Genomic DNA, 26,715 nt, shown 5'->3' on the forward strand with positions numbered 1-26,715 from the left:
GTAAATATACAATATAATCTCATTTATCTGAGTGGGACATTTAACATGTTTCCTTTTTCAATCTCCTCTGTCTCTTGTGACAAACTTTAGAAGCAATGCACGCATAACAGAAGCTACATCAAACACAGTTTCTCTGCAGATGCACAGACACATACGATAGACACATAGCGATTGAAAGATTACAGAGCTTTTGAAAAGTCTGCTCTCTGATGTTGAACAGAAGATTATGTGTAAACCAGTAATCCCGAGTTGGATGGAAAGGAGGAGGGAAGCATGTGAAGGGATGGAGAGGTGGAGGGGGAGCAGGTTGTCGGGGGGAGTTGGAAAGAAATTAAGGCTGGCACGCACCCGCACACAAAAATTTGCACCATGGAAACATCACACTTTCAGGGAAATAATTGTGTTGAATGTACATTTATACAGGCAACAATTTCTAAATAAATGCATCAATATGTTCCTTAGATCTTTGTCGGTTTAACGTGTGGTACAGCACTGGCTTTATGTCTGGGATCAACAAAATTGAGAATTTAAAGCCATTTTTTTATAGCATATTATGCAGTGTGTTTCTAGGTCATTGAAGAATTTACTGTTTACTGGGGGAGACAAATAACTCGATTTTTAAGCACAGATTTATGAGAAAACCTTTAATGTATTTATTGTACAGTGAATTCAGTACAACACGTTAGAGCTACAACCTTTTGTAGACATTTCCAGTTCTGTAGAAAAAACTATAATACCTTTCATGCATGAATTATGAAAGCCTCAGTCAGGATTTTTACCAAGTGTTATTATTGCTCTTGTGGCATGAAAAACAAGATTTGAATTTTTTTTAATCTAGTTTTTTCAAAGAGATTTTTATATGTCCACTCGACAGTATGCGTTCAGGGTTTGAACTGCAGAGATTTACATTTGGAAAAAATTATAAATAAAGATGTGCAAACTTAAAATTACATTATAATAACATAAGTATATTGATTTACGGTCCAAAAAGATATTGCAGATGAAGTATTTTCAAGAATAACCAGGGCCAGGGGCCAATTTGAGGCCCCACGCACAGTTATTTGATGAGTGCTAGTGGAGCCTCGCAGCGGCGAAACCGTGCCGCGCCACCCTAATTGCGCCACATAAGCGCATAGGTGCGCCTCAGATGAGGCCCCCCTCCGCAAGGTGTGCCCCCCTCCACAAGGTGAGGCCCCACACAGTCTGCATGATCTGCCTGTAGGGAGGGACGGCCCTGGGTACAGCAGCAGCAGTACCAGTATTCATTGTAGTTGAAATAGCCAGTGATGCATGACGTCCACTGTAGTGGACAGGTGGTTAATCATGATTTCCTGCAAACTTAAACTCAATACTTTGATAATTTATGAATTATATGATTCCTTAGTTGTTACTTGATGTCACCACATTTTTTATACCTGCAGGGGACGCTTTCCATAAAAGGATTGGCAAGATATAGATGGGTGACTTGGTCCATGTGGCTTTCTGTCGTCCATCTTGGTTTAGAGACATGTATCATGCACTTACACTGACTTGGCTCTGAATAGCAGTGTATGGGATGATGCAATAGGGTCCTATGTAGTGGCTGATGGTGCAACTATGCAAAAAAAAACAATGCATATACAAGAAAACACCTTTTGAATAGCTGTCCACTGTAGTGACCTCTATGCATGAAAGGGTTACGCAACCTGTCGGGTATGATACTTATGAATTGTTTATTATCATACAAAAGAAGTAGCAACAAAGCTTATTTTTTACCTGTACAGAACGCTACGCCTTAATTGGCCTCTTTTAGCTTCAATATTATATCGATTAAAGGACAAACATTAGTAAAACAACCTTAAATAAACTAAACTTACTGAAACGTTAGTTGCAACCAATATTTAGCAGGAAGAGCATTTACACAGAGGGGTGGAGTGGATCCAAGAGCAAGGAGGAAAAGGGTTTGAAAGACTTTAACGAGAGGGAATTAAATGGTTATGACTTTATTCCTTCGGTGGTTCATAGTGGATAAGACGCATTGCATTCTCATTTTCAATCACCCCCTTGATGAATTCTCCCTCAGCCAGTCGCTCTGTGAGGGGGAAAAGAAAGCAGGAGAAAACGGTAAAAAACATTATACAGTAAGGAGTTAGGGGTAAAGATGAGGTTGAATTATACATCTGTATCTTATCTAAGAAATCCTGATTATCTCCTGTGTGTGTGTGTGTGTGTGTGTGTGTGTGTGTGTGTGTGTGTGTGTGTGTGTGTGTGTGTGTGTGTGTGTGTGTGTGCATGGCAGTGGAGTCAATTTAAGTGTAATGCTGGCATAGTAAAGCTTGCATGACACATTTGATGCTGTAACTGGGGGGGGGGGAAGTGCCCTCAGGTGGATGTACTGCTTGTATTATTGTTAAGCCAAACATCTGTAATCTTCAGTACCGGATGTAAGAACATTTGTTGAGGAAAGGTACTAAGAGCTTACACTGAATTCATCTTTTGCTAACATACACATGCAGGGGTAAGAACAGATGTCATGCACCACGGGGGCACAATGCATAGACATGTGTGTTGTTTTCTTTACCGTTGTCTTTCTTTTCGAAGTAAGCCCACAGCTTGTTGGCTCTCTTCTCTGGTGTGTTCTCATCCTCTGGTAGCTTGGCGTGCTCCTCCTTTGGGATCAGCTTAAATATGGCCTGAGAGGGGGTTGGGTAAAAGATTGGTGATAATGCTGCCTCATTTCTCTCAAACAAATAATGTACGGAAGTCCACACAGAAAATAAAACAAACATGTGCAAGCCAATTATGTGGCAGCTGCAGCTGACAAAGCAATCCTGGAGACCCATGTAGGATATTTTATACATGATAAACTACATAGAAAGCAGGAGTGTAATTCCTCAGGGAAATGCCACCTAGATTCCAGCAGATTGTAAATAACTTGTAAATGACTGTGCATTTTATGTTCAGGTCTTTAAGTGTGTCCCACTTAAAGGCCTTGAAGCACTTGAAGCACTCATCTCCCACATTTAAGACACTTAGATTAACATGGATTAGTGCCAAGACTCAGGCCACAGGCCAAACACCATGATGACATCTCTTCTCTCGCTGTACTGTCCCTCCATTTTACAGAATAGTTCACAAAGTGGGCTCACAGATGACAATCAGTAACTGGTCACTTATAGATAATTACAATCAGATCTGATATATAAAGTAGCATACTTTCAATCAAGGTAGAGAAAAACAATTTAAAAGGGACAGTTTGAATAAATTGGCATTATAATTTGGAGTCATTTACATACACAAGAACAGACTTTGATTGTGTTGATCGGGAAAGATACCTACGATTTGGCAGATTTGCCCTTTGCCTCTGAATATTTCTGACATTGCCTTAAAAATTCAATGTATTTTGACTCTCTCCTAAAATAATCTACGATATTAGTGTAGTATAGTAGACTAAACCAAATAAAATGTGTGACAAGTCCTGCCTTCCTCACTCACTTGTTTCACACTTTAAACCTACCAATGAAAACAAATACCAATGGATTATCTTTCTGTAATAGTATTGTTATTTTCTAAGCATGTTGCAGATCTGTTTATTGCGAACCTCTTCACAACGAATAATTCTATTGTAGGCTGTTGGTATAAAACGTAGCTTGTTAGTGCAGTGGTTGTAAACGTGATGCAATTGGAGTCTGACCAGTTGGCCAGGATTTCAATCACATTATTATTGCCAACTGGATACTCGTCTGATCTGTTTAAACCTCTTACCATACTAAAACATTTGTCTTAAGGTAAGAAACGTAATCATCATAAGACTGAGTTTTGATTTTATGAAAACAAAGGGAAACAACTATTTTACTGTAATTATTATATATAAATAAATCAGTTCAAAGTGGCAACGTCATGAATCAAAGGAACGTGGATTAGACCCAGGGGTGACGAGCAGTCCCCCTTTAGGAAAAGCAATACATGAGTAGTCTTGTTTAAGAATAGGATTGCCTTCATAATCACAGAGATTATCAGGCTCAAATAGACACTCTAAATGGGCTGGCAATTAGTACTGAGACCTACATACTATAAAAAGGAAGGTCATTTTCCAAAAAATAGCAATTCATATTATAGGATCTACCAGGAATACTTGACAATAAGATGCAACCAAATATAAATCTCCAAGGCTTTTTAAATAAAATGACCAGAGTTAAAAAATACGCCTCACCAGCATAAAAGTTAAAGAGAACTAAACATTGTAAACTTAAAAGGTAGTATAGATCACAGGATTATTGTATTAGATTGCATGTCAAGTAATCTTCTTGTTTGGTCTTTCTGTTGTCGCTGACAACTGAATAAGACATTTCCCTGAAGACCTTGTGCAACGAAACAGCTTAAATCTGATATCATTCTCTCGTAGCAGCAATAAAGATGAACATTATGGTCAAATTAAATAACATTTCTCTCTTTAGCACTCCTTGTCAACATAGTTGGAACTACTCTCCAACAGATGAGATGAATGTTTAGAAAAGGCAACATCCCACTGCTTGTCCCCCCTCACCTGGCAGATCTCCGTCACTTCTGTCTTGTTGATGTATCCGTTCTTGTCCACGTCAAACAGCGAGAAGGCCCACTCCAGTTTCCTGGTCGTCTTCCCAGTGGAGGTCATGTGCAGTGCGATGATGTACTCCTTGAAGTCCAAGGTGCCATCGTCGTTTGTGTCAAAGGAGCGAAACACATGTCGTGCGTAGCTCTTTGCATCGCTGTCAGGGAAGAAGCGGGCGTAGATCTGCTCAAACTCTTCTGGTGTAATGCGTCCTGTCGGGCACTGCTTCTGAAAGTTCTCGTACCACTGGGAGATCTCATCCTCAGCGAAGTGTGTGGTGAGCTTCAGGTCCTTCAGGATCTCCTTCGATAATGCGCTACTGGTTGAATTTCCCATGGTAGTTTTTCAGGGTCAGTTCTCACTGGCAAATATTTGCCACTGGAGTTTTATTTCTCCTGTGCCACTTGGACTTCTCCTTTGTTTCAACTATTTCTCCTCTGGCTTGACCTCTGCTGTTGATGTTAGAGGCCAAAGAGAACAGAGAAGAAGAAAAAAACGCATATGGTAACGTCCACTAATGAAATGAGTTTAATAGATTAAACTTCCGTATCAATAAATAGCAGAGTGAGGATTGTAGGGAAAGCTCACCTGTGTGTTGTTTCGGCAGATGATGGCTGAAGATTTGAGCGTGTGTCTCAACAAGTAAGACAGTAAGAGATAAGGAGGGCAGGGGCAACGCATGCCTCCCATGGGCGAGAGGGTTAATTCTGTTAATGCGGGATTTAAGGTGGCTGAGCCTACTTTTCTTTATTGGGTCTCTTAGTCTAGAAAGATCTAGTATGAGATTGTTGAGTTTAATCCTTTGTTTATTATTTATGAATATTATGATTTCTGAGGTATGCCTCCCGTCTAAGAAGTTTATGGTTTTACTTTACTTAGATACTAATTGTGGGAGAAACTTCTGTGTAGCAATGCAGTGGGAGTCACCGACTCAGGAAGGAGACACGGGGAGAGCTGGAGCTTAGATGTCAAAAACTGATGGTTTATTACGAGCTTCGGCCAGAGAATTCACAAAACAAGTCCAAGAGCCAGAGGTTCTGACTTCACGGTAGAGTTGCCACGTAAATTCTGAAGAACTCTACCCCAGGCCCATGTATTTAGCTAGTTCAGAGAGAATAATCAACATTGTGCATAACAAGATAGAATGATAACACCTCTATCAGCTGACGCCAACAGGCAGGAACAGGGAGACAAAACACTGAGAGCACAGCAGCCAAGGTTACAGGTGCGTGTGATCAGTCAGGACAATATGAACTGATAAACTGGGTCAAAGTTATGGGCCTTGGAAAATATTTCCCCAACACTAATCTTTATTTATTTTAAGCATTTCACTGTTTCATTGTGCTTACAACCCTTTTGATGAATTGAGAAATATTTAAGAAGCTACAAACTTAAACATTACTTCTATAAACTGACAAGAAAATTCGCTCCAGGTGTCTTTTTTTTTTTTTAAACCTAGCATTAGTTCATTCACTGTATGTCTGCTTTTTTCTGTATTGGCCTTTCAATGGGTTTAGTTGACTACTGAAACCTAATCCAGACTACCATCTGTCCAGGCAGTTTAACTCCCCCTCACCTTAAATCCCACCTACGCCCTCTCACATCCACACTAAAGGCATTGTAAATTACCTCCATCCAATGTCAGGGATGACCTTTAAAATACATTTTTGTCTCTAACCTGGGTTTTACTGGGCAGATTGTTTAAAAGTTGTGCCTGCCTTTTCTTAATTCAAAAGTGTAATATACTGCATAATTGTGTTTTTGCTTTTTGGCCGCCATATTGTCCTTCTTTTAAACCTTTCTTGGTCCTGGATTTGAATTTTCCATCCACAAAGTGTATTTTTTCCTCCCAAAATGCTTCCTGTTATTCAAACTAACTGACACAAACATTCATACTCTTTAATGTGTCTTCATTTGTACTTATTGGAGCATTTATACCCATTTCCTCAGTTCCAGTCCTTTGGGCCTATCTGGTTGCATCCTAGTCGTCACAGCCATCTCCCTACATCATCACATCAAACTCACTATATAACACTTTGGCTGACACATTTACATCAGCAATCTTTTTCCTTTGTGTATGCTTTGAATAGACTGAAATAATTATCTTGACTTGCTTAACTGTTTGTTTTGAGAAACTCAGCATGGAGGTGGGGGCATTTGCACAAGGGTCATTTTACTGAAACAGGACAGATGAATGCATAGTCAAACAGTTTTGAACACTGTATGATTATCTTTCATGTCTTATTTATGCATCAGGATGGTCTTTGCTCCATAAAGATGCTCATGAGTCCATCTATTGGATTACCCTGACCCACTGCGTCCCACCCAATCCAACCCTTAGCCACTTAGCATCATCATTATCCCTTCAGTGCTTGCCCAATAGAATTACTTCGTCACTCTCTGACACCTGACCTGTACCCTAGGCTCGACTAATTGCTAGAGCTGGTGCAAGTAGGGATTTGAGGTCCTTTTGGAAATGTCATTCTTCCTGTGGTGAAGGTGAGGGTTCATATAAAGTGGATATCTAAGCACAAACTATAGCATAAGCACAACAATTACACTTTTTTAATAAAGAAATTATGAATTTTTTAACACACAAATGTATTGCAACAATAAATAGGATATACATTTACTTAGCAGGCAAACATATAATACTTGTTTAAAGGTCACCTATTATGCAAAATCCACTTTTTCTTGTCTTTTATACATAAAGAAGTGTCCCCTCAGTGTAAAGAGATTCTGAAAGTTTCAGGAAAATCTCAGGAATCTCCTCCTAGAGCACCATTGTGTTCTTTTTAACCAAATCTCTCAGAGGGGCGTGGGGAGTGGCTCCTTATTTTCATCTAAAGTACCAGACAGAGAATCAGCACTTTTGAAACAGGCCTGAAACAGAGGGGTTTATGGGATGCTACAATGATCTGTTTGGTATTTGGAGTCAAACACTTCAGAGACATGTTTGTATATATCTGAGACCTATAATATATTGATGAAAAACAGTATAATAGGGGACCTTTAAATAGTGCATCAACAGATATAAGTTTATTGACAGTAGGAGTAAACACAGCTAGAGATATCTGAAATGAGGTCAATGACTGGCAATTGGCAACATTCCAGCTGGCTGGGCAGCATTACAACCAATTATGTGGCGACATCAATCTTCACCTGTGTTACACCCTAGACCTGCGATCCACCTCAACATCATCACTGACATATATACTGTAAATCTGCCTTGCTCAGGGTTATGAGATCAGGCATAGTTATTCACCCGTGTTAAGCACTTGGTATATTGTACAAAAAATAATAATATACCTTTATTTGTTTTTTTTTAAACCCTGGATTTCAACTTTTCCTCGTAAAACTTTAACGCTCAATAATATTTAATCTCAATGATATTGCAAGCTAGTCATAAGGTTGAATACTAAAATACTCATCTCAATGTTTTAGAAGTAAAAGCACAGATGAAAAACTATACAACTTGCTACCAATGACCACAGAAATGGAAATGTCTAACAGGAAAATGCTGAAAAAGAAAAATCCGCTCTCAGCCCAAACAATGCCTTGGTGGGACCCGACTCAAATCCTAAGACTGAAGGAGAGAGGAAAAGAGGAAGGGAGTTGTTCTTAGATAAATATCTGGTAATGGGTTATAATGATGCTTAATGACAGACAAGAGTTTCCTACTGAACACAAGGAAAGAGAGGAACAAACAAACAGTGACAACAATCTTGACAATTGTGCCCACCATCTTGTGAGGCCTCAGGTTGTGACGTATATGATAAAGGTAACAGCTCTCTGGGCCCCCGCTCACATTTCTCCACCCATTGTCCAGAGAGAAAGTCGGCAGCATTTGCAGGCTTTCACTGAAATCACTTACATTCATGGACAAAAACAAATCACGTCTATGAATTTAAAGGACCTTCACCTAATTCAATTTCCCCTGAGATCTGAGTCCCTGATTCAAAACTGAGGTAAGCAAGGCTTTCATTTTTATACAAGACAATGTTTTAGTCTATAAAGTTATTGATAATAACATCGTTTCTTTACAATTACTTAGTAATCCGTCTTTATTTATGGTGTAAGCAAGGGTCCTACTTTTTCATTTTAAAAACTAAAGATATGTATCTATGGTAAAAAAAAAGATATTGGTTTTAATTTTGGATTTAGTTTTCAATATGTTTGCATGAGACAATTGTATTGTCTATGGGTTGAAAAGAGTATGGCTTATGCAGTTTTCTAAACCGAGTAGCAGTATAGTTATCCAGCAGTGTTTTATCTTCAGAGAAAACAGATGCAAACTGTATTTGTATATAAACTTAGAGTTATATCTGGCGCTTGCCATTTAAACGACTAATGATAAAACATTATTATTATTCAGTTTTTTTGTATATCCAGCCCCCCAATCATTATGCTGTCAGACCCAAAGACCTTTATTTTAAGTTGAAATGGAGACCCCAAAGTTCCTGTATTTTCTCGAGTGTGTAAATTATGCAAGACGAATAAAATGACATGTTTTTAAAATGTCCTGGACGTAAACATAACAGCTTAGTTGGAAGTAGGCCTAATTTAAAGATGTGTCTCGAAACTTAAAGCTACACAAGTAAATCATATAAGGAAATCTGGATCCTTAGTGTTTTTCAAACTATGTTTCATGTTGTAGGAGTGAGAATAAAGAAGCTGCATGCAAAATCACTTTGGGACATCTGAAAAAAGGAACTAAAATCAACCATGACAACCAAGATGAGAACGCTTGATCCTTCAACTCTATCCGATGTCACCTCTACTGTCAGCTACGACCCTAAATCTGAGACGGTGACCTTACCAGGAGGGGTTGTGTCAGTGGCGGGCATCACCGTGGTGACCGGCGGCGTGGAGCTGTCTTGTGGATCCTGCATGCTGGCCTTTGGTTTTTGGGGAACTCTGATCGGCTTCAGTTGTGTGGCAGTGGGGATTTGGGACCAACTGAACCTCTCTAATGGAGGAACGTCTCACTTACTGTGGCTGGGATTTGTGATTCTGGCCCTCAGTTTTGTGGTGGTGGGAGGTGTGGTGGTATTTTATCTCCTGACAAAAAAGAAGAGAGAGAACAAAAGAGCGGAGAGAGAGGATGGAAAAGAGGTTCTTGTAGAGAGTGGGAGGGTAATTAAAAAAGTCACAGTTTAATTAAGAATTATTGACATTGATTAATCTGACTGTAATTTAGTGGGTCCCAACCTTTGTTGTCAGACATAACCCCCAAGGTCAGGTGAACTCACCCCTTCATCTACACTACCTGTGATGCTCGAATTGTGTTCATTTGAACCAATTTGACACTGGATTATTTTTAAGTGTCATAGCAATGGTTGGAGCTGAATGTTTATCCATTACTTTTAGCTATTATTTCAACCATTTATGTACTACTCCTAGCTAACTATATGCTAGCTTTGTAACTACTTTTAGACATTTTAATAGCGTGATTATGTTTTAAAGGTGACGTATATATTTTGGTAATCAAATCATAATTTATATCTTTGTATTTAAATAGGTTGAGCTACTTCACTATGTTTCCCTTTACACATTGGAAACAGCAGTCACACTCAGCAGCACTACTCTATATAGTAGCATAGCACTAAGTATTAGCCAACTCCTTTCCACTACACTGTTTTTTATTGACGCCTGTATTTTCTTTTGTTGTCAATGCTGCAATTTACATGTATGTAGGCGGACCATGTTGAGTATGTAATAAATGGAGTACATGTTAATGTTTGTTTTTTTTGGAACAGAGATGGAGGGACAAAATGTGGGTGCATATAAAGTGAGCAAACACCTTTCTTTAGAGGTTGATTTGGTCATTTAAGCCTTCACTGGGATACATTTGAAATTGTGAAAAATTGCAAAAGAGTGGTAAAATATTGTTTAAACATTAATCTGACATGGCAGGACAATTATATTTATTTTTCTCTAGTGTTATGGTTTGTTTTCTACTGTGTAGCTGCAAAAGCTTAGCTGTCTCATACAAATATTTGTAAAGGTGAATGTTGAAAACATAGTAGGTTCAGGTCGTACGTTATTAGAATTAATAATACATTCCAGAGAGGAAGATATAAAGGAGTAATGTCACAAAAGCAGGACTGATTCATATGTTAGAGGGCTGCCAAGTCTAGACCAACAAAACAGAAACCAGTAACATTAAATAACAGAAACTAAAAAGAGAGCAGAGAGAAGACCCAGAGGTGGAAATGTGTTCATACCTCCATCTGCTGGAATCAAAACGAACTGTAGATACATTCAAATCCTCTCTTTGCTTTTACAATATGCCTTCATGTTATTTTATTCTTGTGCAACTCAATGTGTGAAAAAGTTGTCATATCTCGACCCCTTGTCCAAACTGTTTTCTATGGCTATTATTTTATGTAAGCCAATAAAGACCAGACACCAACAGTGCTCAAAATACAAACATCATTAACTATAAACTATTGTTTTTATGAATGACATGAGAAAAGAGAACATAATGTTTTCAGGTATGTGAGGTATTTCGACAGGTATCAGAGTTGTGCATTAGTAGATCACCTGACATCCCGCTTGTCACGTGTCTCCGTTCAAGTTTCAGGAAACTTTTCTTCTCCTTCTGAAAACAGAACAGCTCACGTCCCGCCTCTTCTTCCCGCCCATTGGTTGCTGCTGACAAATGCAGCGCTCTGATTGGTCGGAGTGAGGACATGTACAAGCAAGTCAGAATCTAACAACACCTCCTTCTCCAAACTCGTTTATGTGTAATTGATATCGGACCCGAAGAAAAAACGACTGGCTTTTCATTATGTTGGTGCACTGACATGATCGTTGTGAAATATTAAACCGAGAGGGTGAGTTTGTAAAACAACAGCCGAGCATTGCGACAACTCGGCTCTTTCTTTAAGTTACAGCATTGTAATCTTTCTTTCAGATATCTCTCAAGGTGTCCACTGTCAGTCATGTTACTTATTTATACAGTATTTCAACTCAAGTGTGTCCTTTACCATGGTTTTCATTTATCTTAGCCTAATACGAAGGCTCACTTGCTAAATTATCGTTGCATACACTACTTGTAGCTATTTTCAGTTGTTTACATTTCAATTTAGATTTGAACTTTTGTGGGCTATTTGTGGCACATAAAGTTATAAACACACAGTAATGTGTTGCTCTGCTGTGCAACACATTACACAATCTTTATTAAAGATACATAAAGATCTAACAGAAAATTCCTATTGTGTCGGTAGATTAAATGCCACATTACATCAAGGAGACTCTTTAGCCAAAGAGCATAAACCATAAACATACTATTAATGATCTACATGCAACTTAAGAGCTACATTCTTTCATTAGATGCCTTAAAAAATACATATGTTTGTTATGCCTTCACCTCAGTTACAGTTAAACTGGCAGGTATTTTATATTTTATAGTAAAACAAATCCCAACACAATCCCTGAAGCTTCATGGGACAACTTGATAGTGCTTGTTACAGTTATAACAGGACATTATCTGCAACTCATTTTATAATCGATTAATAATTTAAGTCAGTTTTCAAGAAAAAATTCAAACATATTCAGATTACTATCACACAAGACAGATAAAGCAGAACGTTATGTTTTCATCAAAGTCCTTGCTGAATTGTATTCAAATGTATTCACCCAATATAACTTTATACAATTAAGTTGTGTCTGCTTTTGTTACCTTCAAATATATATCTGTCTTGCCATGAATTGTGAGTAATTGAAACTGTGGTGTAAAACCAGCCAGATTCATTTTAATTTCATCCTTACTGAGCAGTCACTTTGTATTTTGTTTCCTGTTAAACAAATGATGTCAGTCACAGATTATAATAGCAGAAAACCACATGGCCATGTTAAAAAATTAATAGGCTTATGGTAATTCTTTGGAAAAATGAAAAAAATGCATGTCTAATCTTACTTGTTGCACAAAACAGTTGACTGTCCTTTTGCGACTTAGCGGCAGTTTATCCATTCCTTTTATATTTCATAATCTTTTCTTCTTTTCTTTCCCAGGATGGACTCTAAAACTCCCCCTGACACCAGACAAACTTCACAGTACAGAACGAATAGTTAAATGCAGTCTAAAATGATGCTTCCCCTTGTCAAGGACAAACAAAACATTAAGTCATAAAGGATGGAAGGTGCTGGGGTTAGCAGAAATGTTAGAAAGCCAGATAAACTAGTTGTAGGAGTCGGTCAGAAAGTGTAGTCTGGACAGCAACAGAATTGGCTTATAGACTTCTAAAATAGTTGACCTCCTGTTGAGGAGGGGGAACCGTTTGGGCAGGTAATTCAGGCAGATTAAACTAATAGTCTGATGGAGTACAGTGAAAGAGTGCTGTGCGGGTCAGGGGAGGTGGAGCTGGACCCCAACATTGTGAGTGAAGAGGCTGGAAAACTGTATTCAGAGCTACAGGTAAAGCAGCTACAAAACTTTTTCTCCTTTCTAAACCAAAAATGGGCCTAATTTATCAACCGTTATTTTAAACACGTTTCTTTTTTAAACCCATTTACGCACAAAGATGTTGACATTGACCATTTCTGTCTTATTTTGCAGTTCTTCTTGGGTAAGATAATAATATACGCTACCTAATATTGATGCAACCCTTGATGCACTTCATGCTGGGGTACCTCAAATTCAAAACTACTGGATTATTTTACATTTGCTGTCCATTTTAGTTGTTTGTTTAATGGTTTTTGACAACTTTTTGGACGTGCGCATAGCCCTTTTATGGCCTTTGGCTGGAGTGAAATGCTTATTAGGATCAACTGGCCAACTAATCTGTGGCTAGTCATGAATCTGACAGACTTTTATCCCTTAAGAACCAATTTAAGAAAAAAAACACATTATCTCAATATAAGTAAGTGGTAAATAAGGCCCATTCTCTTAGGAAAACAATTGAAATGTTTCAATGGTTTACCTCTCTGCTGCTTTGCCCCATCACAGACGGTTATTGAGACCCATGGAGAAGGTGTGGTGGAGTCGCTGGTCCCCATATTTGTGTGGGTCCTGGAGGGGCTGGCCGGCTGCAAAGCCCAGCTGAGAGACCGGGAGGAGGAGGCGGAGAGGGAGAAGGCTGAGAAAGAAGAGCTGCTGGACAGATACCAAGCAGAGAAAGCACTCAGGAAAGAAAGTCAAGAGGTGGGGACTGATGGGAGATTTGAAAGTTTTAATGTAAACGATAATTACAATTTCTTTTTTTATAAGCTTTGAAAATAAGAGGTTGTCTGTGCTCAGAGCTTTAAACGCATTTCTTTTTCTTTAGAGGTACCTGGAGCTGGATGACCAATTTGAGCAAGAGAGGACAGCCATAAGGGGGAGGGAAAAGGAGAGAGAGCGGCGAGAGAGAGAGCTAGAGAAGAAAGCAAGAGGGCAAGCCGATCAGTGTAAGTGAAAAATGTAATATAAAACTATTAAAAGTTAGAAATGTTATAAGGACCATGTTTATTAAATTGAAATGTTTTGTTTATTTCATGACAAGAAGAATTTATACTTCAAACCTTTCGGTGTTCCTGAATCAGTAGATAGTCACTCTGAAGCGGCTTGTTATGTCTTCCAGTGGTGGCCCTGGAGGAGCAAAAAGCTAATCTGAATAGAGAATTGAACACTTCGAGGAATACCCACAACAAGGTCAGTCAGATACTGCTGTCTCTTTTATTACCCCGAAGTAACTTCTAAAAGGAATACCCCAAAATGATCATTTGTATATCAACATTTGTTTAAATAATAATAAACACAAATGGTGCTTTGGTACTCAGAACACTCTTCTCTAATATTTGGTTTTTGTTGTCATTTCTTTGTTTCTTACATGTTACTGATGTTTTCTGTTTTAGCTGGCTCACACATATCGGGACCTTTTGGAAAAGAGAAAGGATTCTGAGAGAGATTCTCCTTTAAGGTTGTTCTTGTTAAGCACGTTACTGTTGATAGTGTCTCACAGCAAGGCTCAAAGTATTCCATGACGGCAGCTTATTGAAGGCCAAACTAACAACCTGAACTTTACCTTGACAGTTGCACAACAGAGCAGTAGTGAAGCAGTATCTCTGTTTACCTTCACATAGATGTACAGTGTTAGTAACTGAGAAACGGCAGTTTGTGACCATTCTGCAAATCTAAATTAGGTTTTGTTTTTCAGTTCAACTTTTTGACAAATTAGTCGATTACCCATGTTTTTTTGTTGGTAAACTAGTCTTTTATGCAAAGCTCTTCTAATCTTTGAGTTTTTTATTTAAATATAATATCAGTGTTTGCCCTGGAGGAGCTGCCAGAAAGTGGTGCAAATTGTAAGAATGAAGAAGAGATTGATAGTGACTGATAGGACTTTTCTTGACTCTGTGACACTGCATGTTGCTTTTTAGGAATCATGTTCGTCTGAAGAATGCTGAATTTTCATCAGAAGCCAGAATGAATGAAAAGGTAAACATATTCTCACTTTACACATTTTAACTACACAATATATAAATTGTAACACACTGCTTTTGTGGAGGAGTAGCTGTTAATTTCCATCTTTTCTATTGCAGATGATTCAAAGACCCCATTCACTTTCTGGTCCCCCCTGTTTGGAACATGTAGTTCCCAAAAAAGAAAATGCGATTAACATCTCAGGAAAGCCCGCCCCAGATCAGTTTATCAATGACATCATCAGCTCCACTCCAGAGCTCAGGCACTTTCATGGCAGTGGGGATGCAAGGTAATACAACTATTGTATGTCAGTTGGAGATTTTAGTAAAAAAGTATGTGTTATCATGAACAAAAACCAAGCTCACTTTAGCTCATGTTTACACAAAGCATCACATCAACGATTCACAAACCTTCCTCACATTCCATTCTTCTTCTCATTTGCATCTTCATCAGCACCCCGGTCAGACCGAACAGCAAAGAGGGAGACGAGTTGGAAACCAGCGTGGAGGAAGAGATGAGGCAGGTGGAGGAGAAGGAGTGCAAAGTAGAAGAGGAGAAGGGAGGAGAAGGAAAGGACAAGCAAGAAGAGGAGGAAGAGGAGGAGGACGAAGATGATAGTATGGAGTGGGATCTGCGCAACACTGACTCTGTGTTCTCTGAGCTGTCGGAGCTGAGTCGGGACTATGTGGAGAGTGTAGACCGAGGGGCCAGTGTCAGAGGTAAAACACACATTGAGAGACCCTTTTCTCAAACGTAGTTGATGTTACATTCTGTTTGTCTTGACAACACATTTAATACAAATCCTATGTTGTGCTCTGTGCAGCATGAAAGCATACAATAATAATCCATCACAGACATCAAAGCTTACAGTACATAAGGTTGTTGGCTTATGTAGCCAGAAATATCTGCAAGTTGTCAGAATCTATTTATACCCTATTTACATGAAGTGCAAGTACATAAGTGAAAGTGGTTTCTTGCTGTAAGTTTCAAAGGACATACTTCCTTTTTTTTAGGAAGGTGGTTTTTTGCACCCTTCCATGTATTTGTATTTGTATATGAGTAAATTAAGACTAAACGGAAATACCAGACATAAATAAATTTATTTCTCTAAGTATTCTCTGTGTGTTCAAACTTAATTTTGTATTTTCTTTCTGTGTAGGCAGTGCAGACCAGTTTGAGGAGATTCTTTGTCAGTATGAGGAACTGAAAGTCACCCAGTGAGTCCTATAATTACTTTCTCTAGCCGTGTAATGACTTGTCCTCTGTGCAAGGGATTTTCCAAACACTTCAGTACAAACAAATCTCTAAGGGGAGAGAATTTCACAAATGTGTTGAAATGTTTCACTCGATGTCTTCATATTCTTAAATTATTCATCTTCGCTTTGTTTTTTCTTTGTTTTTCAGTGAGTTAGTAGAAGCTGCCCGTAAGGCTTTGATATCTCGGGTAGTGGAGCTGACTGACGACCGCTCAGCTCTTAAACTGGAGGTGACGTCTCTGCAGGAAACTGCCTCTCGATTGGAGGGGCGGATGAAGGAGAAGGAGGAGGAAACAAAGAGGTGTGAAATGTTTTTAAATGTTAATGTGGATTGTTAAGTCCTTGCCTCTTTTGAATATTAGATTTCATTGTTTTGTGTTATTTTATCCATTCTTAGAATTCGGAAAGAACTGGAAACATGCCAATCTGAGGATCCTGATGTGAGGAGATATATATATTTTTCTATCTATTTGTAAATCAAGCAGCAAGAGTAGAACTGCATTTTTTTTTTTTAATAATCCAGTAGCTGCTCAGTGTTTATTATCATGTACGAAATAATGTTTATACCTGATTTAATAGCTTAAATCTTTCCAATCAGGCCTCTCTACCCATTTCCATGCGCCACTTCTCTCGTTCTGAAATGGCTCGTGTGGTCATGGAGAAAAACCAATACAAGCAGCGTCTGTTAGAGCTGCAGGAGGCTGTGAGAAAGAGTCAGACACTCAGGTAACTTAAGATTCAAAGTTCATTTTAAAGTTACAATAGATCATTTACAATTTTGATAAAAACCAAAAATAATTGTGTTTTTCCTTTCTTATAGAGCAATAAATGATGAGAGGTTGACAGACGACAAAAGTGTTTGGAAAAAGTAAGTGTTTATCATAACAATTGACCTTATTCTGAATACTTATCCTCAGTCAGTTAAAACAGCAGTGAAGTTCATGTCCTCACTTTAAACAGATAATTGAGCAGACAGGAAGCTGCCTCGTCTTATTCAATTCTAGTTACCCTAAAACAATAGGGAATGCCAAGATGTGATGTTTTCCTGGTTACCTTGATTTTCTCTGTATACGGCAACCCGTAATCAATATACAAAAAAATACATGATTAAGAAATGCAGTGGGGATATACTGCAGTTTCTTAAATGTCAGCAATATCACCATTTCGGGAGGCGCTTGGTTAGAAGTACCTGAATACGCTGGAGTTTCATAGCTTTTCTTTATTTGCTATAAAGTATCCGTTACAATTCTGGATAGTTAATGTGTGGTAGCAGTGTTAGCTGTGTTTTGGATTACCAATCAATATGTTGCTAAAACCACTTGACATTACGTGGACACTACTAGGCAATTGAAATAAACAAGTGTGCTATAAATTACATTTTTGATAACATGCTGAAGTCAGACGTTTACTGGCCTTTATACAATATTCATAATTGTTTGTAATTTTGTTAAAGGTTCAACCGCTTTTTTGGCCTCTCCAAGGGACCCTTAATCCCCTCACCTGCTCCTACATTTGCCCGGCCGACTTCTCCATCCCTAACTCGCGCTCCTCTGGGGTCTCCACAACTACCGGCTGTGGGTCAAACTCGTGCTGAGTAAGCCTGTGTTTCACCTCGCCACTCTTCCATATGCTTTTCTACTTGCAAATCAAATTTAATCATTAATATAAAATGCTCAATCAAGCTGATTTAAAGTAGAAGCATTCTCTCTAGATCTTCTTCTCCTGCTGCTCTCTCCCCTCGTGTCAGGAGGAGAGAAATCTACAAGGAAATCCGCTCCTCCCTTTGGGAATCACTTGGAAAACGGCAGATTCACGGCTGGAGCACGCCACTGGCAAACACACAGGTAATACAACATCATACAGATATAAACAGAAAGGCAGCAATCTGAGGGGAAATGTAGAAGCGGCGTTCTACGTTCTAAGTCCTGGAAAGTTTGGAAAATAGTAAATGTGACCTTTAGTTTACCAGGTGTTTCATTTACATAATCACTCGTGTAAACCAAAAACATTTAAATATTTTAAATAAACAATCCTTTCGTCATACACCAGAGAGAACTGAGATATCTTAACAAAACCTGTAAATAAAACAGCATTAGAAATGAGACTGAAGCTCGCCTGGCTTTTATGAGTCAGAATTGTGCGTTTTGTTACCATAGAGCTTTAGTTTGAACTAAACCAAAGAAAAATATATTGCCTTCCTTACCAAATATTCCAGACATAAACATTTGATTATCTGTCTTCATTTCAGGACTCCCATGAGCCTGTGCCGGAGCCTAAAGATGTGCCTGTTCTAATTCAGCTCCGGCTGCTGGATCAAAGAGACTCCACAGCTAAGGTAGATCTATTAAAGTGAAACTCTTCAACTAAAGAACCTAGCAGTCTTTACATCGCACTTTCTGTGCTTTTAAACTTGGTTCCTGACTTGTTTTTCTCTTCAGATGAACTGTGCGGTTGCAGTCGCACCTGAGATCTCAGGAGAGGCCACAGTAAGTCTCTCATTATCCTGCTCAAATAAGTAGTCACACTCTAATCACTATGTATAATGCCATCCAAGCATAACTAACACATGCCCATGCCGCTCATCTTTCCAAACTGCACATCCTTCTCTGCCAGTGTTCTGTGTGGGTAGTTTCTGGCCCTGCCTCCTGCAGTGACATTACAGTGATTGATCCTGCACGCTCCAACACAGTACTGGATCAGTTCAGCCTCACCCCCACAGCTCCTGCCCTCTGCATCTGTGCTGTGCCGCCCATAGGTCAGTGCCTGTACAGCACGCTGCAGCAGCCGCCTGCAGACACCTTATCTCATGTTTTCTGTTCTTGTACTTTCCCCTCATATCTCACTTATATAACTGGAAACTCTTGGAAATGAACACTGCTTACTGACTTCCTTTTTCCTTCTGGGTTTGTTATGTCAGGGGACACTGCAGGAACTGTGTGGATTGGAACTCAGGAAGGAAGGTAATGTATGCTGGAAAAACAGCTTGCTTCAATGAATTAAACTCTCTCTCTTGAGTCAAATGAATAATGGCAACACTTTCACCCTTTCTTTATTCCCCCTCCTCTTCCTCCCCCTGTGTGTCTCGCAGTTTGCTGGTACACTCGGCCTCTGCTGGCAGGAGGCTCTGTCTGCACTCTATCTCTCTCTCAGAGGGAGTCCATTCGCTCACGTGAGTGCTCTTTGCACTGTGTGTGATGTATATGTGTTATTATATTAACTGAAATCCTAGCAATATCTAAATGTATGTATGTAAATGAGCGGGATTTTATTTATTTATAAGCATGGATAGGAATGGAAAAATACATTTCTGTTTACAGACGAATACCACCATTCGTTTTTTTAATGTACAATTTAGATTTTAAATATATACCTGTATAAACATCCTTTCTGCTATTATAAGGGTTAAAAGTGTATATTTACTTACACTAACATGACAAACACCGGATGGTATTGCAATGTTATAGCATTGTGGCTTGAATACAATTCTGTACATATAACTTGTCTAGGTTAAAATTGGTGTTGATTGATTTGTATGAACTTCAGCCGTTCAGTTCTAGCTATTGTTTGGTAACATAATAGCAAACCTAGTCAATAGCATAGATGTTGACATTTGTAATTTAAAAATAATGATTTACATTATCAACATCTAACTATTTGATCTCAAATTTGAAATATGTTCTGAAAAATCTACATAAATAATAAGTTAATTTGTGGCCTCCTCATCTGCCAGGTATTCTCAGGGTAAAGTCATCGCTGGTTTGGCCGATGGGACTTTGGCATTTTTCTCACACAGTTCAGGTAATATTTTATAGTAAAAATCTGACTGCTTCAGTTCATCTATCGTTTAATTATTTTAATTAAAACAACTTGGCAACTTGATTCTTAATGATGTTACTAATGAAGCAATGACTGCTGTTATGATGTAGATGGCTGGAATCTACAGTCTCACTCTGTGCTGCCTGTCGGATCAAATCCTCTGCAGCCTATTCGCTGTTGCCTTGAAAAAAGTGGCCGCTTGTGGGTAGGATATTGGAACAAAATCCATGTGGTGGACGTTGACAGCAAGAAGGTTGAGGTAAGAACCTGTGGTGGTACCTACATTGTCTGTGTCTTATATTCACGCCTGTCTTTGAACTCACCATCATTATTTCTTATCTGACCTCACAGCAGACATTCTCGGTCTCTGAACGCAGCGAGCAGCAGGTCCGTTTCCTGTGTGCCGGGGGAAGTGGTGTTTGGACATCCTGCAGACTCGACCCGATCCTCAGACTGTTTGATTGGTCCACAGGACGGCCGCTACAGGAAGTCGATTTTACTGCTTTGGTCATTAAAACTTTAGGTGCTAAAACTGTACTTTTTTTTTTTTCTTGCACATCCATTTAAATATAATGCATGTACTGTCCTGGAATATTGAATATTGCAGTATGTTTTAGCATAATGTATTTATTTCCTATATGTTTGCAAACACAGTTTTAGATCATAACAGCAATGCTCACACGTATGTTAGTCCTGAGCTGGAACGTAGTGGTATTTGTGAACATTTCCTGAAGTGAAGTTTTATAATTTATTTTATCAGTTTCTTTAAGAGTATGCGCACATTCTTCTGTAGGTGTGTCACAGGAGTTCAGCATCAAACTAACAACAGGTTTGCTAAACATTCTGGAAAGAGAAATGATTAGAAAATAAACCTGACTCAATGGACCACAATACTATATTTATAATGTGTTCATGCATACATTTATTTTTTGTTTTGTGTCAGGCAGCTTTGTGTTGTCCCTGCAGCTCACATGCTTCTGTCTCCCTCTGCAGGCCAAGCCTTCCTGACCCTCTCACCTCTCCAGATCTCGTCTCTAGCTGTCATCTCTGGCCGCCTGTGGGTGGGCACAGGAGGGGGTGCAATTTTCACCATCCCATTATCAATAAGTACGTTTTATTTAGATTTAAGAGTATAGTTCTTGAATTGTAATTGTCAGAAATGTGCTTCATTGAGTAGTAACTATATCAATGCCTGTCTACAGCATCAGAAGCAGTTTCCATCCCATATTGCTCCATTTCATCAGCCCAGCTGTGTTACCATGGACATAGACAAGCTGTCAGGTTCATCATTGCTGCACCAAGTAAGATTTGTCTTAAACACATTTTTCTACAACATATATATTCAGGGTGTTGTAATGACATCTTTGCCCCGCAGGTTGTCTGATCATCCCTCCTGGCAGCACCACCATCACAAACTCTCAGCTTATCATCAGCGGAGGAGAGGGCCACATCAACTTCCACCTTGGTGAGTTTATTAATGGAATGACCAGATGATTATTCAAAATAAAACTTTTATTTCATGCCTCAACTGTGAACAAAACAAACTATAAATTAGAACATTCTTGAATAAATTAATTACATATTTTCATTTCATTTCAAACCTTTATTTAACGAGATTGGTCCCATTGAGATCATAGATCTCTTTTTCAAGGGAGACCTGCAGCATATAGGTTCCACATGAAACATAAAACAATAAAGGACATCATACATTATATTTACAGGATAAATGTACATAGTTATAGACATTTACAAGTCCCCATAGTATCAACAAGCATTTCATTTAGCCTAGCTTTAAAAACATGCAGAGGAATGAGATTGCTCAGTTTCAATTCTTGCTGTAGACTGTTCCAAGCAAGTGGAGCTGCGCACATAAAAGCTGTCTTACCTAAGACAGTCCTTGCTCTTGGCACATCTAACAATACTACATCATGCGATCTCAGACAATAGCTGCTTGCAACTCTCTGTGTTATCAGAGAGCAGATATAATACGGGAGTTTACCCAACAAAGCTTTATAAATAAACGTGTACCAATGACTGAGCCTCTTTACAGTAAGTGATGGCAAACCTGCCTTGGCATACAGGGTACAGTGATGAGTAAGTGCTTTACAATTTGTGACAAATCTCAGTGCGCTGTCATAGGCGGCATCTAACTTGTTCAGGCAATAGGTAGGTGCATTCATATACAACAAATCACCAAAGTCCAGCACAGGTAAAAAGGTCACAGTGACTAGCCTTTTCCTGGCTTCAAATGAGAAACAGGACTTGTTTTCTAAAAAAGAAACCTAGCCTAACCCTCAGCTTTTTAAGCAGGTTATTGACATGAAGTTTAAAAGTAAGACAATCATCAAGCCAGATACCAAGGTATTTATAACAGGTAACCACTTCTAGTACTTGTCCTTGCATAGTAACAATATCTAAAACAGGCTCTGGTGTCTTTTTAGCTTTTGAAAATAGCATTACCTTGGTTTTATCAACATTTAAAAGAAGCTTTAGTTCAGAGTCTCAAAACCCACCTCTTCAACTCTGCTTATCCTTAAACCCGCCCCTCCCCCCTCTGAATCAACATCCTCCTGACTGCTTTTCTGTTTTTGTTTTGTTTTTGTTTGTGTTTTTGTTCTTGTTTTGTTTGTCGACCTGACTCATAATGTAAAGTGTCTTTGGGTCTAGAAAAGCGCTATATAAATCCCATTTATTATTATTATTATTAGAGAGCTGAGTCTGAATAATGTTAAAAACAGCCTGTAATTTAACAACCGCCTCCTGAATGGAGGGACCTGCACAGTACTTCACGGTATCATCCGCATAAAAATGTAAAGTAGCTTCATTCACATTTTCACCTAAACTGTTGATATATATGGAGAATAAAAGTGTACCTAAAACAGAACCTTGAGGAACACCATTAGAAATGTTTAACCACTCAGCCCATCAAAGTGAACACATTGGGACATTTCAGAGAGGTAGTTCACAAACCATGCCACTGCATGGCTGGATATGCCAATACTGACCAGCCTCTGCTTTAAGATGCGATGATCAATGGTGTCAAACGCTTTGGACAGGCCAATAAATAGAGCTGCACAACTCTGCTTATTATCTAAAATACTCGTAATGTCATTCACCACTTTCATTGTGGCAGTGATGGTGCTATGTTGCTTTCTGAAGCCTGACTGATGTTTAGACAGGATATCATTTTTACATAAAAACTCCTTTACTTGTTCACTCACTAGGCGTTCGAGCACCTTCGCCAGAACTGACAATTTTGAGATTGGCCTATAGTTATTTAAAATACGATGTGTTTAGTTTCCACAAAACTGTATCAAATCTATAAATTATCACAAGTCGTGCAGTATAATCCAGGTCTCATTTATCCAATTGTATCTACTTCCCTAACAACTTTGCGCTAAGACCTTGCCAAATAAAACACTTTCACACAAACCGTCTCCCACCTGAGCAGGTGCCGGCTTCTTCAATGTGAGAAGTGTATGCAGAATTATGGAGGCATTAGAGAAAATTTCAGTTTTCTTCACATATTCAAGCGTAACAAAGGGTTAATACATTGATATAAAAAAAATAAAAACATTTGGGGGATAAGTGTTGATTGAAGCGTCCTTTATTTACAGTTTAGTCAGTGTTTAATTGATGTAATACCTACCTGAGCCGTCAACTTTTACAGGGGATGATGCAAGTGAGGAATCTGAAGATTTGCCCAAAACTACACCTCAGCGGTCTGAACGCAGTCAGATGATCATCTGGCAGAATCCCACCCCCTCTGTGCCCAGCCCTGCCCTCTGACACTGATCATCTCAAAGTGCTGCCCTTTTGTGATGAGATATGGACGGAGAAGACACTTACTGTACACCAGCAAAGCTAGAGACATCATTGAAAATGGTGCTTTCATGGAACTGAATGAACCATCGTCTCAATGAGGCAGCAATGTAAACATCCTCTAGAAAATATTTATATATGATTGATGCTGTTTCATCCTTGTTTACCTCATTCATGTTGTACATCTATCTTTTGACTGGATTTTTTTTGATGAGTGTTGAAGCCTTATGTGTGTCTTCTCTGATTTTATAAAATGTCCGTCAAACTGGTCAGTAATTCAGCTGCCTGATTAATAGCTGATTTTTACATTTGCACTAACAATACGTTGTGTTTCCCTGACGAATAGCTTTCATCCATTTACCTTCCATGCTGAGCTGTCATTCACATCTGCATATATGTATATATCCTACATATATGGATCATAAAGTTAAACTTAACAAGGTGGCTGCTCTCGTGTTAACTGGAAACAGGTATTGATCTTCTCTCAGCATAAGACAATCAGACACTTATCTCTGGAGGCTGTATTGCATATGGTGTAAAACTTCTTTGATTGTGATTTGTTTTTTGTCTTTTCTTTTCAAACTTCAACCCCTCCTTGTATGTTATGGTGCATTAACAAACAACTGCACATTCTAAATGTCTGTGTACGTGTTATCAAGTATTCTAATTGAACAATTACAGCGCTTGTCTTAGAAATTATTTATTTTCCCAAAGAGCACTATGCCTTATGTATTCAAATGTTTTTATTTGTTTTCTGTTTAAATTTGATTTCAGTACTTTGTAAAATAAGGGAGATTATTCTTTCAGGTGTCCTATGCAGTATTTATGTGCAATCACGAGTTTGTGCCGTAATGTTGATGTCTAAGCATCTCCTTGTCTTTCTTGGAAAGAAAAATAAGGCTAGAGTATTCCTTCTGACTCAACTGTGTGCAATCATGATTATTGTCATTAAAAAAAAAAGGCCTTCAATGGTTAATGGAGTAACTTTTATTCTGGGTTGTTTTGCTATAAACTGGTGCAGCAACTAAAAGTGAGCTCAAAGGTTGAATGAACAACCTCAGAGGAAATCAACAAAATAAATAGAGAAGATGAATATTTTACATTACAGCCAGCAGGGAAGTCCACGCTATACATTCAAGAAGAGAGGATACGAATTATAGTTTTTTTGTCATGTGAACAAGGTGTTTGTTATCACAAGAGGCGTGTTTGTGAAGAGAGCCACAAACAGCAGTGGCACTCCTTTGCCTCAGGCAGCTTGGCCTGCTGCCTGGTGAGGGACAGCCCTCTTTGTAACAGTCAGTCAGTCTGTTGGTATCTTTGGGCTCCGCTTCCTAAGTTGGGCTGCTGCGAGTCCTGGGGATCCGTATCCTGCGGCTCAGGGACCGTGCAAGGCGGTCCATAGCTCCACCAACTGAGCTCCCCAACTCCTTTCTGGAGGTCAGACCCTCAATGTTGCCGCTGTACCACATGACCCAGCCTGCCAGGGAAAAGAGCACCAGTAGGGCCCCTGTGTACACCAGCAGATCCCCAAAGTCTCGACCTTGGATCTCCAGTGGGGCGAAGACCCCCAGCAGCAGGGATATCACACCCAGCAGGTCCATGAGCACTGCGAACACCAGGGCCAGTTTACAGTGGGACAAGCCGTCATATTTTGGTGCCATGGCTGCACGGAAAAAGAGAGGGGGGGGGTGTTACAGTTCAGTTTAATAACAAAAACAGGGGCATACTATAAAATGATTCATGGCATTTACCAATTGATTACCTAAAAACAAAAATTATTATTGTCAATGATATTTTGATTAACATAAAGCAATGATAAAATAATTTTCATGATAAATGCTAACTCTTTAAAAGGTTGTTTGACATACCCTTGATTAAAAACAGTTGCAACAAAAACGTTCACGAATCAAACAGCAGAACACATTTTGTAGAATACACAGTACACCTGTAATGCATGCATTTTTGAGAGGTTACATTTGTGTTGTGGCTGTTATTAATAATAGTAATATCTTAATGTTTAACTTTGTATTAATAAATCAAGTAAATAGTGGATTGTCACTATTAACAAAAATGCCATGTAATTTGTGTTTAGTAGATTTAGAGGAAGTCTGACCCAACCTTCAAACTTGATCGTGTTCCCACTATTTTTTAACTAACGCAGCAACCTGAAAAAGTACATTTAATTTGTACAATACTGCCTTCTGTTTCTTACATGTTAACCCGGCTCTGCAGAACAGGTGCCACACCTGTTCCGTATGTTTCAACGGACTTCTTTTATATGCAGGAGAACTTCAAAACTGCGAACTATGGGATACACGAGTACACACATGTTTACGGCAAACTACATCTCAAGCTTAAAGTTACCTGTTTGCTGCGTATATGAGATTCAAACGCGATGGAATTCGTCCGTTTTGAACATTTCCGGATCGTCTCTAGAAAAGCCACAGTAAATAATGAAACCTGACACTGCGTCACCTGCTCCACCTGCTCCACCTGTCTACCTTTATACCCGTCGAGGCTTAGAGGACAACATGCTGGTGCACATCTAGTCCTTTCTCAAACCTTACTAACGTTTCTATTTTTATGTAACTATCACTGAACTGCAACTCACTTTTGTATTATTATAATTAGGCTATTGTTGTATGATATTTATTGTCATCAGGCTTAACTTTGTTTACATTGTGTTCTCTAATGAGCCTACTACTGATAATGCATTTCTTTCAATATAGTTTGTAAACTTTCTGCTTCAACTAAAAATAAAAATAATGTTACATTTAAATAATAATCACATCAGCAAATTGCACCCGAATATGTAATTTCACTGCACATAAAATTATTATTAA

At 38.8% G+C, this 26,715-nt stretch overlaps 4 protein-coding genes across 5 annotated transcripts; 2 read left to right on the forward strand and 2 right to left on the reverse strand.

Annotated features, from left to right (window-relative positions):
• Nucleotides 1-1,872: 1,872 nt before the first annotated feature.
• Nucleotides 1,873-4,906, reverse strand: rcvrn2 (recoverin 2). Its single transcript, XM_010788462.1, has 3 exons — nucleotides 4,526-4,906; nucleotides 2,561-2,672; nucleotides 1,873-2,071 (listed from the first exon to the last, which is right to left on the reverse strand). The coding sequence occupies exons 1-3, from the start codon at nucleotides 4,904-4,906 to the stop codon at nucleotides 1,983-1,985; spliced, it is 582 nt and encodes a 193-aa protein (XP_010786764.1). The 3' UTR covers nucleotides 1,873-1,982.
• A 4,389-nt stretch (nucleotides 4,907-9,295) lies between these two features.
• On the forward strand, nucleotides 9,296-12,601 carry LOC104960476 (transmembrane protein 100). Its single transcript, XM_010788543.1, has 2 exons — nucleotides 9,296-9,706; nucleotides 12,590-12,601. The coding sequence occupies exons 1-2, from the start codon at nucleotides 9,296-9,298 to the stop codon at nucleotides 12,599-12,601; spliced, it is 423 nt and encodes a 140-aa protein (XP_010786845.1).
• LOC104960426 (C-Jun-amino-terminal kinase-interacting protein 4) lies at nucleotides 11,315-24,841 on the forward strand. 2 transcript variants are annotated; one of them, XM_010788470.1, is made up of 28 exons: nucleotides 11,315-11,409; nucleotides 12,590-12,992; nucleotides 13,524-13,718; nucleotides 13,843-13,963; nucleotides 14,137-14,207; nucleotides 14,411-14,475; nucleotides 14,936-14,993; nucleotides 15,098-15,267; nucleotides 15,432-15,697; nucleotides 16,138-16,195; nucleotides 16,383-16,535; nucleotides 16,632-16,674; nucleotides 16,833-16,960; nucleotides 17,055-17,102; nucleotides 17,688-17,828; nucleotides 17,946-18,078; nucleotides 18,483-18,569; nucleotides 18,673-18,720; nucleotides 18,848-18,989; nucleotides 19,152-19,194; nucleotides 19,323-19,403; nucleotides 19,965-20,032; nucleotides 20,161-20,309; nucleotides 20,402-20,573; nucleotides 21,044-21,157; nucleotides 21,253-21,351; nucleotides 21,426-21,515; nucleotides 23,721-24,841. In XM_010788470.1, the coding sequence occupies exons 2-28, from the start codon at nucleotides 12,894-12,896 to the stop codon at nucleotides 23,837-23,839; spliced, it is 2,961 nt and encodes a 986-aa protein (XP_010786772.1). In that variant the 5' UTR covers nucleotides 11,315-11,409; nucleotides 12,590-12,893; the 3' UTR covers nucleotides 23,840-24,841. The 2 variants fall into 2 exon arrangements, with proteins under 2 accessions (XP_010786772.1, XP_010786773.1); XM_010788471.1 differs by having other exon boundaries at nucleotides 17,982-18,078.
• tmem238a (transmembrane protein 238a) lies at nucleotides 24,840-26,391 on the reverse strand. Its single transcript, XM_010788469.1, has 2 exons — nucleotides 26,237-26,391; nucleotides 24,840-25,535 (listed from the first exon to the last, which is right to left on the reverse strand). Exon 2 carries the CDS (start codon nucleotides 25,531-25,533, stop codon nucleotides 25,204-25,206), a length of 330 nt encoding a protein of 109 aa, XP_010786771.1. The 5' UTR covers nucleotides 25,534-25,535; nucleotides 26,237-26,391; the 3' UTR covers nucleotides 24,840-25,203.
• Between the last annotated feature and the right edge of the window lie 324 nt (nucleotides 26,392-26,715).

Source organism: Notothenia coriiceps, unplaced genomic scaffold (assembly GCF_000735185.1).
Source record: "Notothenia coriiceps isolate Sejong01 unplaced genomic scaffold, NC01 NC01_scaffold00031853, whole genome shotgun sequence".
Classification (NCBI taxonomy): domain Eukaryota; kingdom Metazoa; phylum Chordata; class Actinopteri; order Perciformes; family Nototheniidae; genus Notothenia; species Notothenia coriiceps.